At 36.7% G+C, this 16,946-nt stretch overlaps 1 protein-coding gene across 13 annotated transcripts in view; it reads left to right on the top strand.

Moving 5' to 3' along the window:
- The window catches only part of KLHL5 (kelch like family member 5), a 61,445-nt gene that overhangs the window by 6,262 nt on the left and 38,237 nt on the right, over positions 1-16,946 (top strand). For 4 of the 13 annotated variants that reach the window (XM_087736394.1, XM_087736392.1, XM_087736395.1 and 1 more), the window contains exon 3: positions 9,092-9,188. The exons of 4 other annotated variants lie outside the window; for them this stretch is intronic. In XM_087736394.1, the coding sequence (XP_087592520.1) occupies positions 9,181-9,188 (8 nt within the window). In that variant the 5' untranslated portion in view covers positions 9,092-9,180. Of the gene's footprint in view, positions 1-9,091; positions 9,189-12,326; positions 12,857-16,946 lie in introns of those variants that run through there. 5 more of the 13 variants (XR_015699663.1, XR_015699664.1, XM_087736391.1 and 2 more) reach the window with 2 other exon arrangements.

The raw sequence follows: 16,946 nt of genomic DNA on the forward strand, positions 1-16,946 counted from the left end.
ACAATAACGCAATTCTCACCTTGGCAAAGCACTACACCAGTAGCATTGGAAAGGACAACATTAAATGAAAAATTAATTTCTTTTCTGAAACGCTGGGTATTATGAGGCCAGAACCGTAACTATTTCTTTCATCACTCTTTTTTGTGATTGTAGTATTCTGTGTTTGGTTAAAAAGAAGTCCCTCCCCTCCAACTTCAGTTCTGATTGGAACTTAAACCCGCAAGAAGAGAGGCTCTGCAGGAAACACTTTCTTTACTAACTAGTATCTGAGGTACAACTTTCTTCTGAAATGCCATATTAATAGCAGTTACCAAAAAAAAAAAAAAAAAAAAAGAAAAAAACCCAATCTTTTGAAAAGCTAAACATAAAACGTAAAAAAGAGTTCAACTTTGCAGTTGTAAGTTTTCAGTTGACTGACACATTTCTGTTTTTAAACTATTTCTGCTCTATCTGCTTCCTACTAGTTTCCCTGAAGTTCTCTCTTTTTATCTTTTCTAATCAGCTTAATTAATAGGCAATATATTTTAAAAGGTGGACTTAGATGGAGCAGAATGCATTTCCTATTCTTCCTTCCATGTTTCGCACCATTTTTTCGGAATAAGCGAGAGGGTGTGGTAGTATGATTTACTTACGGTTTTGTAACCCTTTCATTTCAGTGTTGCCTATTGGTGGCTATATTGTCAACTGCAGAAACTATTTACGCATAACATTTTTAATGTTGACTTTGAATAGGAAGGTCTTGCAGCCTATTGAACTATAACCAGTTTCACTTTCTAAGCACTCCTTTTTTTTTTCTGGCACTTTTGAATCCGTTTTCTGCATACGTTGGTCATAAAAGGGAAAGAGCAATGAAGGAAGAGAAAGAGAGAAAAGAAAAACCTGTGGTCAGGTCTTTATACCATCCTGCTCTCAAATTTCTTTCAAAGTATGCTAAGCTATTGTGCAATCATAGCTATTCAGAACCAAAAAAAGGAGAGAACTACATTATCTTAAACCTCTTTTAGGTTGTTTTTTAAATTCTGGTGTTTCCTCTGATGTGTCTTCCATCTGTTCCACCTCCCCTCCTTTCTCTAATATATTATGAAGCTGTCAGAGGAAATACTGATAACATTTTGATATGGTCTATATAGGCAAGATGATCATGATATAATCTGTCTAGTACAGATTTCAGTTGATTTGGGTGGAAATAGTATCACTGATTATTTAAAACAAATGCACACCATTCTTACACTTACTGTAGCCTCAATTTCAGAGCCAAGAGAACTTGTCAGAAGCAGGCTAAAGTATACCCATGGAACAGATGAAATATTCACAGCACCTGGCTATGTAATATGGTACATATTCATAGTGTAAATAAGATAAGAATCAAGTCCAGAGAGGTTTACTAACCTGAACTGTAAAGAATACAAACAGTAATGTGGCTGACTTACCAAATTAATTACATGTTTACAAGTAGTGTGTATGTGGTGAGGAGACATAGGAGAAGCTCACAGGAAGATGAGGTTTTTGTCAGTGGTTTTGCTGATTGGATTATTTGCAAGCAAGTTCTTGCTTGTTACCGGCGTAGACATTTTATGTTGACTTTTGCACAAATAAGCTATTAGCCTGACAATTGCCTTCCAGATAAGGAAAGCATTCTACATTGATTAGTTGTTATATCCATGTGCATTTGTCTGGTATCTAAAATATATTCTAATATTCTAAAAAGAAGTACTTTTGAGTATTAAACAATCACTTGGTCCTTGCTAAAGATGAATTCAAAGTTTAAATCTCTCTCCTTTACATGCAGTAAGAGAAATGGTATTTTGGATGTAAATGTAATCATAAGCCTGTGCATTCAAACTGTAATTAAAACATTAAGAAAGTAGAGCATTTAATGATGTTATCATAACTTGATAACGCTTGGCAAGCTCTTCAGCAAGAACCATAGCACTTTAAGCTTGAAGTATTTTCCAAGTAAATAAAAGTAATAAACTAAAATTAATCTATGAGTTTATAAACATGCGGGCAGATCAAGTGATAAGTAACAGGACTTCACTCTTTTGTACCTCCTCTCACTTCTCAATAGACTTTTTTAATTAACAAATACAAATTTAAATTGTACCTTTGCATAAGAAATTGACTGATGTTTTGACCAAAGAACAATTGTACTTAAAAGAGAGTAAGTGATAGTTTCAGTAAATATTCAAACATTATCATTTGAAAACTTACAAGATCAATGAATGAGAAATACTTTTTGTAAATACTGAAAGCTAAATTAGGAATTCTTAGAACTTTGAGCTAATGGGGAGGATAGATGGGCAAATGATTGCAGACCATCTAAATCTAATGAGAACTACATGCAGTAGTACAACATGTTAGTTTTCTATTTCCCTTAAGATTTAGCCAGTGTTGATAGGAGAGAAAGAAAAAAACGTGGTAAGCAAATAATGAAAGTCTTTTCTCAATTATGCCTTCTCCTTCTGACAGTTTAGCCATCTGGGTTCAAGAGTTTTCTCTTTTTTGAGCATGCTGCTTTGGTAGTGGACCTCACGTCCCTGGGAGTGCCAACAGTTTGGATTAGTATCCTGTATCCCTTCTGGCAGTTATTTCTATTGCTGTTGTCTACTTCTCACTCTGTGCAGAATACGAAATGTTTTAGGATTCCTGTAAAAACAGGGGGGAGGCAGCTAAGATGGGGATCAGTATGCCTCTTAGGATAGCTGAACAGTTAACCCTGCAAGTACTTTAATGATGTAAAGGTTTAATAAGTGGTCTAGATTTCTACCATTGTTGCCTTCTTTCTCAAGGTCATCTCAGTTTTACACAATTGTGGAAGGGTAGGAGCTCATAGTTGTGTTTGAACAATCAGTCAGATATTGGGATGATTTCTGTTCTACTTTGTTTCTAAATCCTGGGCTTAGGTGATACGTAGCCACTCAAGCTAAGGCAGTTGTGCATGCTTAGAACCAAAAGATAGGCAGCTTGTGAGTCTGTAAGTTCCCCAGACGAGTTGGCTTTATGTCTTTTGGTTTATCAGTTCCTCCCTAATAACATTTCTGTCTACTTGCCAATTTCAGTCAGACTCTGACAGAATGGACCCCTTATTGTGTTTAAATTCCTGAAAGGTTTTGAAAATATGGGCAGGTAGGGAAGGCCAAAAAAGTAATGCTACTTGACCTGCCAGCTGATGACCCCGTCTGCTTCTGGGTCTGAATACAACAATTCCTGCCTGTCCTGGTACTTAGTAGGGAGGAATACGCATGCATGTGAGTGTGAGAGACTATGTGAGACGAAGCATGCAGGAAAACTGGAGTTACTGTTAGAAGAGCTTGTAAAATAAATAATAGTGAGATTACTTCTGCATGAAACTGCAGAGACAGAATGGAGAACCTAGGAAACCAGTTTTCTGATTATATTTAGAAATGTATCGTGACTTGATACATAGTTTAATCTGAGATTTAATAGTATTCAAATACAGAATTAAAGGATGTTTGTCCTTATGTGCCTCAGATACATAATAGACCCACGGCAGAGGACTAGTTTTGTTTTAGAGTGAAGGGAATAATTAAATGTACTGTGATTTGTTCTGCATGTTTTTTTCCTAATAATACTTCCTTGAGCCAAATCACTGGTAGAATCAATGGAAACCTTTAATTAACATCTCTAATTTAATCATGCTGCTTTTACGACTTTGTGAAGCTTATTGTAACATGAAAACCCTATCGTCAAGATACGATGCTTGTAATTAAAGCAAGTAATACAAGGCATTTTATTGTGTATTTATAAACAAATATATGTGTGATCCAATTTAAACGTCTCTAGGACTATTTGATTATGAATACTGCTCTCTGGTATTGATCTCTCATTTCAGTGTTTAATTTCAGATTTACAGCTACTGCTGTAAATGTCACTTGTTACAGAGAAATAAGATGAAAGAGTTGGGTTTTCTGCTCTACAAGATAATACTTTCTAGTAACGTATATCTGTCAGCTACTAGTGTGTCTAATTATAAACAGGATTTTTAGTAGTGATTGGTGATGATTCATCTCACAAGTCCTTAATTGGAATATGAACACTTAAATGCTCTTTTAAAAATCTTTACTATAATACATATATTTTGTAAGAAATTGAGAGAATTTCTTCATGGCATTTCTTGCGTAGTCATTGCTTCATCTGTGTTCAGTGAACTGTATAGGGAGGAATCACTGGCAAGCTGAATTGGAAAAATGCTCTGCTGGACTGTTGTATTAAAGTAAATCATATATATTTATAGTTGGCATAGAAAATCTTAATACCATGCTGGAGCGGGGAGAACGTGTGCACGTACGGTATCCTTTTGATAATGTTCTAACAAAATGCATCTAAAGTATTTCTTTAAAAAGTAAGGCACTTATTACTTTTGTTTATATGTATAAAAGGTGAAAGAAATACTTCATTTAGCAGGGGGATGAGAATAACCTGTTATGGAGCAACATTTCCATTCAGTAGCGTGGAACTGACGCATTGAATCCCTCACCTCCTGTACATCTAGTTACCATGCTTGGCAGTTATCTTCTGTACTTGTAAGGATCATAACCACAATCTGGCAGTAGATGAAAATGTTTTCTTTTTTATCTGTCTAACCTTGAGCTTACCAAAATGGTTTATTTCTATCTAGCTGTTGCTTTTAAGGCTCTGATAGCATAAAGGCACTTAATTGACTTGAGTGCACAAATAGAATTAGGATGCTCATTTGATAGGTTATGTTGCTTTCATATTACTTGTATGATAAATGCAGATTGTTGCTGATTAAAAGAATTCTTTACTTGTCACAGCAGCCATTCCTGTAAACTCAGTTTAAGGAAGGGACATAAGTCCGTGGAATAAGTACATGACAGTCAACTAGATCCTTGATTTCTCTTTTGCCACCTGACAAACAGATCAACATTTGACAGAATCACAGAATGGTTGAGATTGGAAGGGACCTCTGGAGGTCATCCGGCCCAACCCTCCTGCTCAAGCGGGGTCACCAAAAGCAGGTTGCCCAGGACCATGTCCAGACAGCTTTTGAATATCTCCAAGGGTGTAGACTCCACAGCCTTCCTGGGCAACCTGTACTCAGTCATCCTCACAGTGAAAAAGTGTTATGTTTAGGTGGAACCTCTTGTGTTTTAGTTGTTGCCTGTTGCCTCTTGTCCTATCACTGGACACTCCTGAAAAGAGCCTGGCTCTATCTTCTTTGCACCTTCCCTTCAGATGTTCGTATGCATTGATGAGACCCCTCTGAGTCTTGCCTAGGCTAAACAGTCCCAGCTCACTCCGACTTCCCTCATGAGAGATTCTCCAGGCCCTTCATCATCTTAGCGGCCCTTTGTTGGACTCTCTCCAGCATGTCCTTCTCTCTCTTGTACTGAGGAGCCCAGAACTGGCCACAGTACTTCAGCTGTGGCCTCACCAGTGCTGCATAGAGGGAGAGAGAGATCACCTGCCTTGACTCGCTGGCAACACTCCTAATGCAGCCCCGGATGCCATTAGCCTTCTTTACTGCAAGTGCAGATGGGTAACTCATGCTCAACCTGGCGAGCACCAGGTCCTTTTCTGCAAAGCTGCTTTCCAGCTGGATGGCCCCCAGCATGTACTGGTGCCTGGGGTTGTTCCTCCCCTGGTGCAGGATTTTGCGCTTCCCTTTGTTAAACTTCATGAAGTTCTGAAGGCCAAGCTTGCTAGTAAAGACAGAGTCAGAGGGCATTCAGTACCTCAGCCTTTTCCATGTCCTGTGTCACGAGGGCCCTGCCCCATTCAGCAGGAGGCCCCCATTTTCCCTGGTCTTCCTTTTGTCACCTGTGTACCTATAGAAGTCCTTTGTGTTGCCTTTGAGGTCCCTTGTGAGATTCAACTCCAGGTGAGCATACAGTGATAGAATTCTTTATATTGCAAGGATTTTTATGAGAAGTTCTGTTTGACATCTGCGATGTCAGGCACAGTTGGGTTCCTAAAATGTAAGTGCATGTCCTGTGTAGATGTAACATCAATTCTTAAAACTAAATAGAAGTTCTGTTTTTCATATTAATGAGACATTAATATGGTCCTCATAAACATTAATTTGATACTTATAAACATTTATATGATTCCTATAAGCGTTCTACCTTTTAGTGTGATGATTGTTGGTTTTATACTTTGATCATTTGTGAACCCTGTGTTCTGCAACACTGTTTTTGAGTTGCAGTGATCAATTGCACACAAAGAATTCCAGATGAGGTCACACCATTTGTTTTATAAATATGTAATAAAATATGATATCCTCATATATTATCCCTTATGCAGCTGAAAGTCTCAGTTGGAGGGGGGAATGTTAACTGAAGCTGCTAATTAAACAGAGGTCCTCATTGAGAGAGAAATGAGTCTCTTGAGGTGTCTTTTGGTGTTAAATCATTCATTTAGAATGCTCAAGTCTCTATCTTGAAATACTTTGCTTCAGCAGCTGTGGCATTGCATAGCTTGACATTTAAATACGGTGTAAACTTTTCTCCCACAGACCTCTATGTGTTTTTCTTAGAAGTTGGTGTGGTCTGGCATGGAGCACTATCTTGTATTACCTAATCACTTGCAAATTTGCTTCTTCACTGTTCTTTTACTGTGTCGTAGTCTGGTAGTTTTCTATATGGGGCCTAATGTAGAACTGTGAGTATCTGTAATTTTTTACCAAACAAGCATCTACTCTGCTATTGACAGTGTTGGTAGTGTTGTTCTTTACCCATTTTTCTGTGGGTTTTTGAGGAAAATGGAATGCCTTGTCGTGAAATAAAGCTGCTGGTGTCTTGGAAAAATGTAAAAATATCTTCTTCAGTTTGCCTGCAAATTTACCTACAAAGACCACCCTGTGACCTTGGCTATGTTTATATTATCTCGATAAAAGGAAACTATCTTCATGTTATTTTGTTTGGATTTGCTGCAGCCCTTCAATCTGTGGTATATGACCTTTTGTAGCTTTACTAGGCAATACCTTCCTGAACTGGTTCTAAAGAATCGCTTTACTTTCGGCAGGACTACTTTAAATAGCTGCAGAACAGTGTTTTTGTTACCACTCTTCCTTAACAGTAACATTTCTAGAGGAGGTGATTTGTGCTGGAGTATTACCGTCTCTAAATTGGTGACTTTACCTTGTTTTCATTAGAATCCGCAGTACCAGTATTCCTGGAGTGTATGAACTGGGAATGTTTTGCTTGTCTTAATCTTTGAGCCTTTTGGTACAGAAAACTGGTTTTGTGATTTGGGGGACTGGCCTTTCACAGTGTGTCTATTTTGTGTTATAAATGAGTTTTAGCTGAAAAAACACGGCTGACCTGATGGACTCAGAGTGCAAACTTTCTGAGGGTGAATATGCTTCAGGTGACTTACTGTGTTGTTACTCAGGAATAGCTCTGCATTACAGTTTTACGTGTAGATGGTGTAGTTCCTGATAATGCTTGGGTATTACTTGAATAGACAGAAATCAATGTTAATGTTTTAATGTTAAAGAAATGTAAATGTCTTGGATCACAACTATTGTTCTGTGTGAACCAGTATGATGCTTGAGCTAAAAAAATCTAGGATCTGATAGTGTAGTCTTCTCTTACATATGGAAATCTTTCTCCCTTTCTCTGCCCTCCCCACCCCCCCATCTGAATAAAATAAACAGCAAACCAGGCTGTTGCTCTATACAGGTCTTTTCATGCTACTGTTAAGCTGAGTGCTCTAAAGTCAGTGTTTCTAAACATATGGCTTGCACCTCTCAAGGGAAATATGCAATGCAAAGTGGCAGAAAGTTGCTATGTAGTGCCAATAATTTGGCTGCAGCTCATTTCTGCCAGTCAGAACAATGAATTTAAGTACATACAGTCAGTAAGGGTAGGGTGTTTTCCTCTTTTTTCCCTGGATGAACTATGCTGTTGCTGCTGTAAGGGACTTTTCACATAACCATGAACCAGAAGTATTTGCGCTTATAAAAAAATTTGGGATAGGAAGTGATTGGTGTTTTATATTTATTTAACATAATCATACTTACAAGCAGAATTGCAGTTTGGGGTTTGTCTGTAGCAGTTTTCTCTGAACAGTTATTTTAATGGCTCAAATTAATATTGTAAAGTTTAAAAATCCCTTTTTAAAAGTGTTAAATTTTGAATGCCTTTTAATGCTCTAAGTATGCATTTGATTAATTGATGAACACCTTACGGTCAGTGAACCTTTCTGATGCTTTAGAATACATATCTAGGATTGCTAAACATTGGCAATAATGTATTACTTTACCACATCTTACTGAGTCTAGTTATGTCTAAAATGTATCTTTTTATATTTAATGCTTTTGTTAAGTAGTATTTTTTCAAGAGAGAAACAGCTCTTGCAGTCAAAACAAAGACTGTCTAATTATTTTGACATTTGCATTCTCAATTGGCACTTAAAAGGATCATTAATATCTTCTAAGGACTAGCTGAGCCTTTATGCCCCTAGATCTTCAATTTAAAAATGAATAATTTTTAATCCATTTGATAGACTACCTACCTTGAAAATATTATACCTGAGTTGCCCTGAAGTTGAGTGGTGATAGTCTTTTGAAGCCAAAACATACCAGTGACAGGAAACATGTTACCATGAAAAGTAGTGTCGAGATTCAAATCTTAAAAGTGCCTCAAAAAAGTATTCCATAAACACATTTGTTTATTTGAAAATTTACCTGACTTCCTAGTGAAAAAGGAAAAGTTACAATGAATAAAAGCTCTTAGACCTGATTAAGTAAGTAATCATTTTTCCATATTTCCCAGTGATGTACTTCATAATACTTAGAGTGCATCTTCCCTCAAAATATACAGTAGAAGTATCTTAGAAGTAAAAATGTTGTCTAAATTTTAACTACTTATGCTGGATTACAATCTTCCTTTAACACTTGTATGAATAAACATATATCAAAGAATGTCAGTATTGTAAAGTTTTTGGCTAGTAAAAAAAAATTATATCTCTGTGGAGATAAACTGTTCTGAAGATCTTGAAAAGAGCAATTTATAAAGCTGTCATGCTATGTTCTTGGTGTTACCTATTTGCACAATTGCAGATTTAACATACGGTATGCATTTAAATGTTTTCCTTTTGTTCACAGGACAGAATCTGGGAAACTGTCCCCCACTGCTAACTGCAGGAATTTGTTACTTTGTGGAGCTGCTCATATGAGAGAAGTTATGTACTTAAATGCTCAGGTACTCCACTCTTAGGAATCTCAGTCTGATTAGTCAAAATCAGAGTTCTCAAAATTGTCTTCACACTAAGCTTGCACAACCTTGTTAACGTAAGCAGAATTATGTTCCCAAAGAGGACAGTGTACCTGTATTTAAAATGTTATGATTCACCACAAAATAGAAAATGGTTATTCAGCTGCGACCGTGACAAAGGTCAGAAAAAAATGGGTATAAGCAGTCTTGTTTTTTCATTAAACAAAAACTTTTGCCTTAGTAAATGAAAAAATATTTCAGAATCCTTGCAAAGTCTGTGTATACTGTGTTTGACTAAGATGGTACTGTTCGGCTTACCTTTTCAGCAGGTTTCTCAAAAATGTGTTAGTACATTAGAAGGACATATGATGGGAGGCCATAGACTAGGGGTGGGCATTTGCATTTGTGAGCACCAGTCACCAGACAGGATGTCAAAGATGAGATTTGGGTGGTCCTAGTAAGTGGAAGTCCTAACAGTTCATCATTTGAGATCTGCTCAAAAGTCTATTAACTCCCAGCAGGGGACCTGATTAAAAGCTATCACATTATTCATAGTAATAAAGATTGTCCAGAACAAGAGGCGGCCCTCCCTCAATTATTTCCGAGCAATGTTGTCAATTTAAATGGAAGAATTAAGTGGCACTTGTCTCATCTTGTCATTTGTAATACAAACTTGTATCTAATTTATATAAAACAGAGAAATATTTTAGATAGTTATGCAGTCTGTCTTAGAACTGTAATTTGGGAGACTGTATAGAGGACTGAGAGTTTGAAAACAGTTCTGTGTTTTGGTCTGTTAAAACTACAGCACATTTTGTTTTCTAATCTCTGAGCCCATAGCTTCACATCCAAAGAAAAGCAGTAAGTAGGCTGTATTTCCCAGTAAGTCATGAGAAAGTGCTGCAAAGGCACCAAATCAGCAAATCTGCCATTGTCTTAGTAGACTTGTACTGGGACAGTGTGAATTTTAAATGAGTCTGTTATACAAGAAAGAGAATCCAGGTCGTTCCTTATGTATAATGGATTTACCATACCAGCAAAAATAAAGGTATTTAAAGCTTACTTTTCACAGTTAAATGGATAATTAAAATAATACTGCTGTCATGAATGTTAACAAATACACCAATTGCTTGTCCTGCTTCTCCACCCTTGATGAACACCTGACACCAACACAAAACATAAGGAGTGGATAAATAAAAAGATGCCATTTTGTTATTACTTCTTCAGCTGTACTGTAGTTTCACCCAACTTGCAGTTACACAAATGATGGTGTTTGAACGTTGCAGTTAAGCTTTTAACAATTAGCTGTATGTGTACAAGATGAGCAGAGTCTGCACGTCATATCATTTGGCTAAACATCCATATAATTTTTATGCTGCGATATTAAACCATTATCCTTCTTAAATATTTCCGTTTGTCTGTGTTTAAATGAAATGCCCAGCAAAGATGGTAACAACTTTGTATATTTACCTAATCATCTCGTCTTCCTAGTAACTTCAACTGTTTTCTGGACATGCTGCAAAGGCCTTAGTATATAGCTTCTGGTAGGCCAGGATGCTGACAAGGTACACAGTCTGAAATGCAGCATCTCTTTGCAGAGAACAGCTGGAATGCTGTTTCTATAGAAATGAGCTTTGCTAGCATTTGAGAGAAGCACTTTCATAAATACCTGTGTTCTGAGCAATGATGGGTGAGCTTTCCAGGTTAAAACTAGCCCTTTCAGCACTGTGGTTCCCAAGAAAATAGCATGATTTACTCCTGGCATTGAGTATGAAACGGAGTGTTTGTTCTTTGGGTGGTAAAATTGGGCGCTGTTTAAGTTTTTATATGGACTCTGCATATAACCTGTTTTAAAGAACACTGCAGGTACCCTAATTACAAGATCACATATTTTGTAACTCATAATGTTCATCTGAGAGACAATGACTTTGACTTTTGATGAAAACTGTAGGTAGAAAAGAAGCACTACTTATAAATTTGTTGCATATGTATCTTGGAAGGTTGAACAGACTAACTGAACTGTGAAGATTAAAAACATAGATCTGTTTATCAAGGACTGATAAAATCCAGTGCCTCTTTGTTGTTCTAAAATTATTATTACTATTTGCGTGTGATTGGAATGAGTGTCAGCATTTTACACCTGACTAGCTCCGTATGTCGTAGAGGAAATAGGCTGTTTTTCATAGGAAATGTAAGTTGGCCATTGTGTATTTTGTCCTTTTGGCTTTCTCTTCCTCATTGAAGTAAAAACTTTCGTTCGATATTTTCATACACTACGTAAATTACCTATATAGAGAGAATCCTGTCTCAAAAGTATGCATCTCTTTTTCACTGTTCCCATCACAATGCTTTCAATCTGGAAACAGCTGATTGTATATGATTAGAAAGAAGCCTTTTGAGAAGTGGTCTTTTGTTGTCTGTTTTGCAGGGGATGTTTCTGGTGTCTTGGATAGTGACCAGTTAGCTTTTTCTTGCTTTTGCTTTTAGTGATGTGTAAGTGAATGGAAACCATTAGCTCATTTCAGATAGAAATTTTCAGTTACTGCAGACCTAGATTTGAATCAAAGCACATGAAGATGAAAGGCTCTATAACCCAGTACTAGTCCCTTGAGCCTTCCAGGCTGTTCTTGCCCTTTTTAAGTTAGTGGATGTCCTGTAATGGGAAAAAGAATTATTTACAGTTCAGTTTCTCCCCAGCATGATCAGCTATCTTTTGGATTTGTTTTAAGTCTTTTCTGTAAATCTATTCTGCTAAAGCAGTGCAGGAAGAATTTAATTTGCTTTTTGCAGGTTTTTTTGCCTCTGTAGTAGCAAGAGTTAACAGAATAAGAAGCAGAGATTCTAAGATGCAGTACAAGAATTACGTTCTCTGTCATTTGTGGTTTAAGAAAAGGGGGTGGTATTCAGCTCTTGAAAGGGCTTTAATGAATACTGTTTGGTGGTTTTGAAAGCTAATGGTCAGAGGAGAGCAACAGAAACAGCCTTGGAGCTTTTAGGGTAAACTGATTAGCATTTTTCCTGATTGAGGTGATTGTTTCACCTCCTCTTTTTATCTCAGGATTTTCACCGTCTATTGCCTTTTGTTTATATTCAAATGACGTACCGCTAAGAAGCCTTTTTATGTGAATGCAATGCTTTCTCCCCTCCTTCAGTAGAAAATCTGCTTGCCACAGACAGGCAGAGCATGTGTTTCTCTTGTCTTGGTTGGGTGCACAAATCTTCTTTTATGTGTGCTGCTTCTTACCCTGTTGCCTAGACGATCGCTGGCTTTCACTAAGGATGTCTGGTTCTCGTAAAGAGTTTGACGTGAAGCAGATTTTAAAAATCAGATGGAGGTGGTTTGGTCATCAGGCATCAGCCCCTAACTCTGCAATTGAAAACCACCAGGGAGACTTCTGGAATAGAGGACAAAATGTAACAACTGGTGGCACAAAGTTTTTAGATTCGGGTAACCTACCTTTAACATCAGTTGGTTACAGAAGGTCCAGCCAACAGGATTTCCAGAATTCACCTGCTTGGCCAATGGCATCCACCTCAGAAATCCCTAGATTTGAATTCTCAGCAGAAGACTGTGGAGGTGCACGTTGGCTTGACAGACGAGAAACAGATGATAGAGCAAGTGAAGAAGAAAATGAATCGGACAGCAGTTCGTGCAGGTTAATTATTACTTTCCTATTGTGAGAAATGGGTTTTCATTTCATGTTTACAGATAATATGCATATATAGGCTAGCCTTTATTCTTGATGAAAATGCTTCAGAAACCTAGCAGCTGCTGAGCATCAGAAACAGAAAATGATTTAATATCAGGGTTCTGTGTGTTTACTAGGACCGTTTTAAAAGGCAACTTTAGTCAGTGTGGATAAATAAAGTGCAAATGTGGATGCACTCACTTGTGTTTTAAATAGTATACCAAGTACATGCTGCTGTGAACATGGTACTGTCTGTTACATGGTAATGTTACAGGATGCTTTCTAAATTATTTTGAAGTGACACTGATTGTTTAGTTACGCTGAGAATTAGTCCCATGCCAGGTAGGAGAAAACTATGAAAATGTAAGCTTCTTGTGACTCTTATCTGATGTTTCCACATGTTTCTATAAATGAGGGAGATGAAACTGTAAAAAATAGACTATAAAACAAAGATTTTTTTTTTTTTTTCTTGTGTGTATGCAACTTGAAGGGGAAAAAAAAATATTTCATCTATTGAAAGCCTATCAATTTGTGCTTTAAAGTGACTGTGGTTATCCGTCCAGGTGTCTTAAACTGTGTATCTAGCTTAAAAAGAAAAAAATGGTTTTATTGTGTCTATAAAGATGTTTTGGTGTTCTTCTCTTACATATCATTACTAAAGATGAAACTGTAAAATTTGTTCTTAAGTGAAAGGTGTTTACCAGTTGTTGTAAGTTAGACAAGTTAATAATCTTTCTTGTCAAGTATCAGTTTAATTCTTTTATTTCCTTTTACTGCGTGAGCGAGCCATTCTTCACTAAAAGTAGTCTTCCTGTTTCATAGTGCACATAGTGCATAATAGCTTACCATTTCAAATAAAATTTATGATGTTTGCTTTCTCGCTTTTGAGATAACTTTGCGATGATATGGCATTTCAGGAAGTGTGGCTATTTAAAAGGGTGCACTGTTTAATAAGCCTGTTAAAGACAGATCAATCTAGTTATAGCAGTTTTGGTGTTTTGCATTCCCTAGGAGAAGAATTCATTTAGTGCAAGGGTAAAGTAGTCCATAATATAAGCACTAACTGTTTATGGTTATATAACCTTAAAAGATTCAAGGAAAGGAGGGAGGGTAAAAATGCTGAGGAGTCAACACAGTGTATTTGCTTTTATCACTGAATGGCAAAAGTACTAGAATTACAGGGAAAGGAAATCCTGCATACTGATGCTTCATATGGTGCTGCAACAATTATATAGCTATAAATAACATATCTCTGAAGAGGTCCTATTTTAAGTGATATTCAGGTATGGATTTTTAAAAACCTGTGTCACTGGATAATACATATGATACAGGTGTAACATCACTTTCTATTTCAGCAACGTCTACTTGTGATGTGAAATTTTAACGTACAGCATTACCCCACATAGGATATTCTCACCATAGGAAGGCAATCAGTGTAGAAAAAACATGTAGTTTTTAGAGATAAATGCGTAGATTGAAATTATTACAAAATTGTTCTTAATTGTAGGTGAAGAATTTACATATGACAAAACTAATTTGTTACTTTGGAGAACTGCAGATAGTTATTTAGGGGGTGTGAGAAGTCTGTGTAGCATTGGGTTTTTTTTTGGTTTTGTAGGGTTTTTTGGTTTTTTTTTGCAGGCAGCGTTGTATGCTACAGGAAGTGCATGTAGGATTTGAACTTAGTAAATTTGAATTATCTTTTTAATTATGTGCTTAATCATCTATAGCATCTAGAATTATTTGTAATTCCTTTATTGTCTTGTAATTCGTGCTAGTGTTTTACTTTCATGCTTTAAAATAAATATTTTAGATAAATTTTGAGTTCAGTGTTGGTACAATTTAATATGTAACTAATGGTAATGTAAGAACTTGCTTTGTATTGCTATCTGTATCTCTGGTCCAATGGGGAGACTGTACTTAAACCATGTTTTGTTCACTCCCTTTGTTAAGAATGTATAAGCTGTTGGGCAGACTACGTAAGTCTGCCAAACAGCTGGAATTTTTCTGATGTCAAGAACTTAATTAAATGGGTTTTTTTTATTAGTCTAACATATAGCTTCTTATCTATTGACTTGAGGAAAAAAAATACCCAACACTTCCATCTAGGTAGTTTTCAAAGGGCTTTTTTCCCCCATATGAAAACCCTGTTACCTCCATTACAAGCAAATTACGTGTATGAAAAAAATCCTTTTTTATATGCTTTTTGTAGAAGCTATGGAGTTACCTTATTTCTTCGCTTCTCTGTAACTTATTGCCCGGTTACAAGCCCTAAAAGCATGAAGTGGCAGAAGCAGCTCTACTGCTTTGTGTGTATCAATCATCCTTCCTCTTTTCCATGTCCTATAGCACAGGTAGAAAAACATTTAGATCAGGTCTTTGTCATTATGAAAGCTTTAGATCATTACGTGATTCATTTAGAGGAGAGCCGCGGCAGAATTAATTTGTTACTAGTATAGAGCTTGGTGGCACAAGGGATAAGCAAATTCCAAGTTTAGTATCAGATCTTTGGCACAGGCTGTATCTGAGATGCAAACAGATCATCCAGGTTCAGGGATCAGAGCTAGGCGGCTGTAATGCTGTTCACATCATGCTTCGATGTGTTGTTTGTAACCAGCACTAGCTTGAATGATTGTTTACTGTGCCAGTGAGGTTTGAATTCTTTTGCTGGTTTTCATCTCCTAGATTTCCTCTATTGCTGCTGTTTGTTAACTCTCCTGCATTCCTGAGCTGATGGTCATGATTTTGGATTTGTACACTTTTAAAAATTTTCCAACAGCTGTGCAGACTCTTGTGTAGCAAATTTAAGCCGATTAGCAATAGATTTCTTTTTCTTAACTTTTTCTAGGTGCCTTAGCAGCAGTCCACAGACCTTGAAGGCACAGTGGATATCAAGCTAAAAATACCTAGAGCATACCTAATATGCAGAGTATTGTATTTGGTTTATTTCACCCAGGCATACATTAAAATATTGGAATTACTTTACTGTAGATTTAAGTATGGAAATGTATTCAAATATAATATAAAATGTATATTTATATTTGAACATTAAATACAAGCAATATTTCAGAATTCATCAGTTGTGTCCTAACCTTGAACAGTTTAGTAAGATGTCTGTAACTGATTTTTAAGACAAGGTCTGAATGTACCGGGTGGTAGCTGCTCTGCAGTATTGCTCTGTATGAACAGTCTTGGAGTTAGTACGTTGTAACTTCCAATCTAAGTCTGCCCCCCGCCAGCGGTTTTCAGTCTACAGAAACCTTTGATATGTCTTTTCTTTCACCTCAGTCTTACTGACCTTTGAGGCTGTAAGTTCTTTAGGACCCCTGGTTGTGCTGTGTGTTTGTGTATATCTCGTATCACAAAATCATGCAAATTGTCAAATAAGGACAGTTGATAGATTCCCTAATTGTGGCATGATAGTAGTATGATACTTGAAATTAACTGAAAAACTATTAAAAGAGCATTTTTTGCTAGATATATACATGAATTAGACAAGAAACTTTGTTATTGAAAGGCAAGTTGTTTTACAGGGGAGAATCTCTAGCCGTTTCATTTCTTCCATGCTACTACTAAAATTCTTTCATTTTCCTCTGTGTGTATTACGTCTTCACTTGGGTTATGTCTATGCACATTGAAAAGAGTTAGTACAGCACAATTATATAGCATGTACAAGGTAGATTTAATCTAGTAAACGTGAACAGTAGATGTTGTAATGAAGATAAGATAACAAGAGGCTTCGGCTTGAACTTCACAAAGCCACAGGGGATTCCAGGTATTTATTTGGATGGAATGGGCTTCCCTGCAAGACGATAATATTTTTGCAGGGATTGTCATATGCTTTGGCTATATTAAAGCTCGGTCAGGTATGGTTTTTTTTTTACTACTGCACTTCTCGATCACACTGCAATGTAGATGTATAATGAGGTAGTCTAAGTAGTTGTTTTCCAGACGGAATGCGTGTTACTGGTGACATTTTTCTGGGTATACGAATTCATTGCACTAAATCCAAGGCATGTCTTAGAAGTAAGACAGGAAACATCAGTGCTATAACCAA

Source organism: Nipponia nippon, unplaced genomic scaffold (genome assembly GCF_047370975.1).
Source record: "Nipponia nippon isolate SJK-2023a ecotype South Korea unplaced genomic scaffold, ASM4737097v1 scaffold_6, whole genome shotgun sequence".
In the NCBI taxonomy this organism is placed as follows: Eukaryota; Metazoa; Chordata; class Aves; order Pelecaniformes; family Threskiornithidae; genus Nipponia; species Nipponia nippon.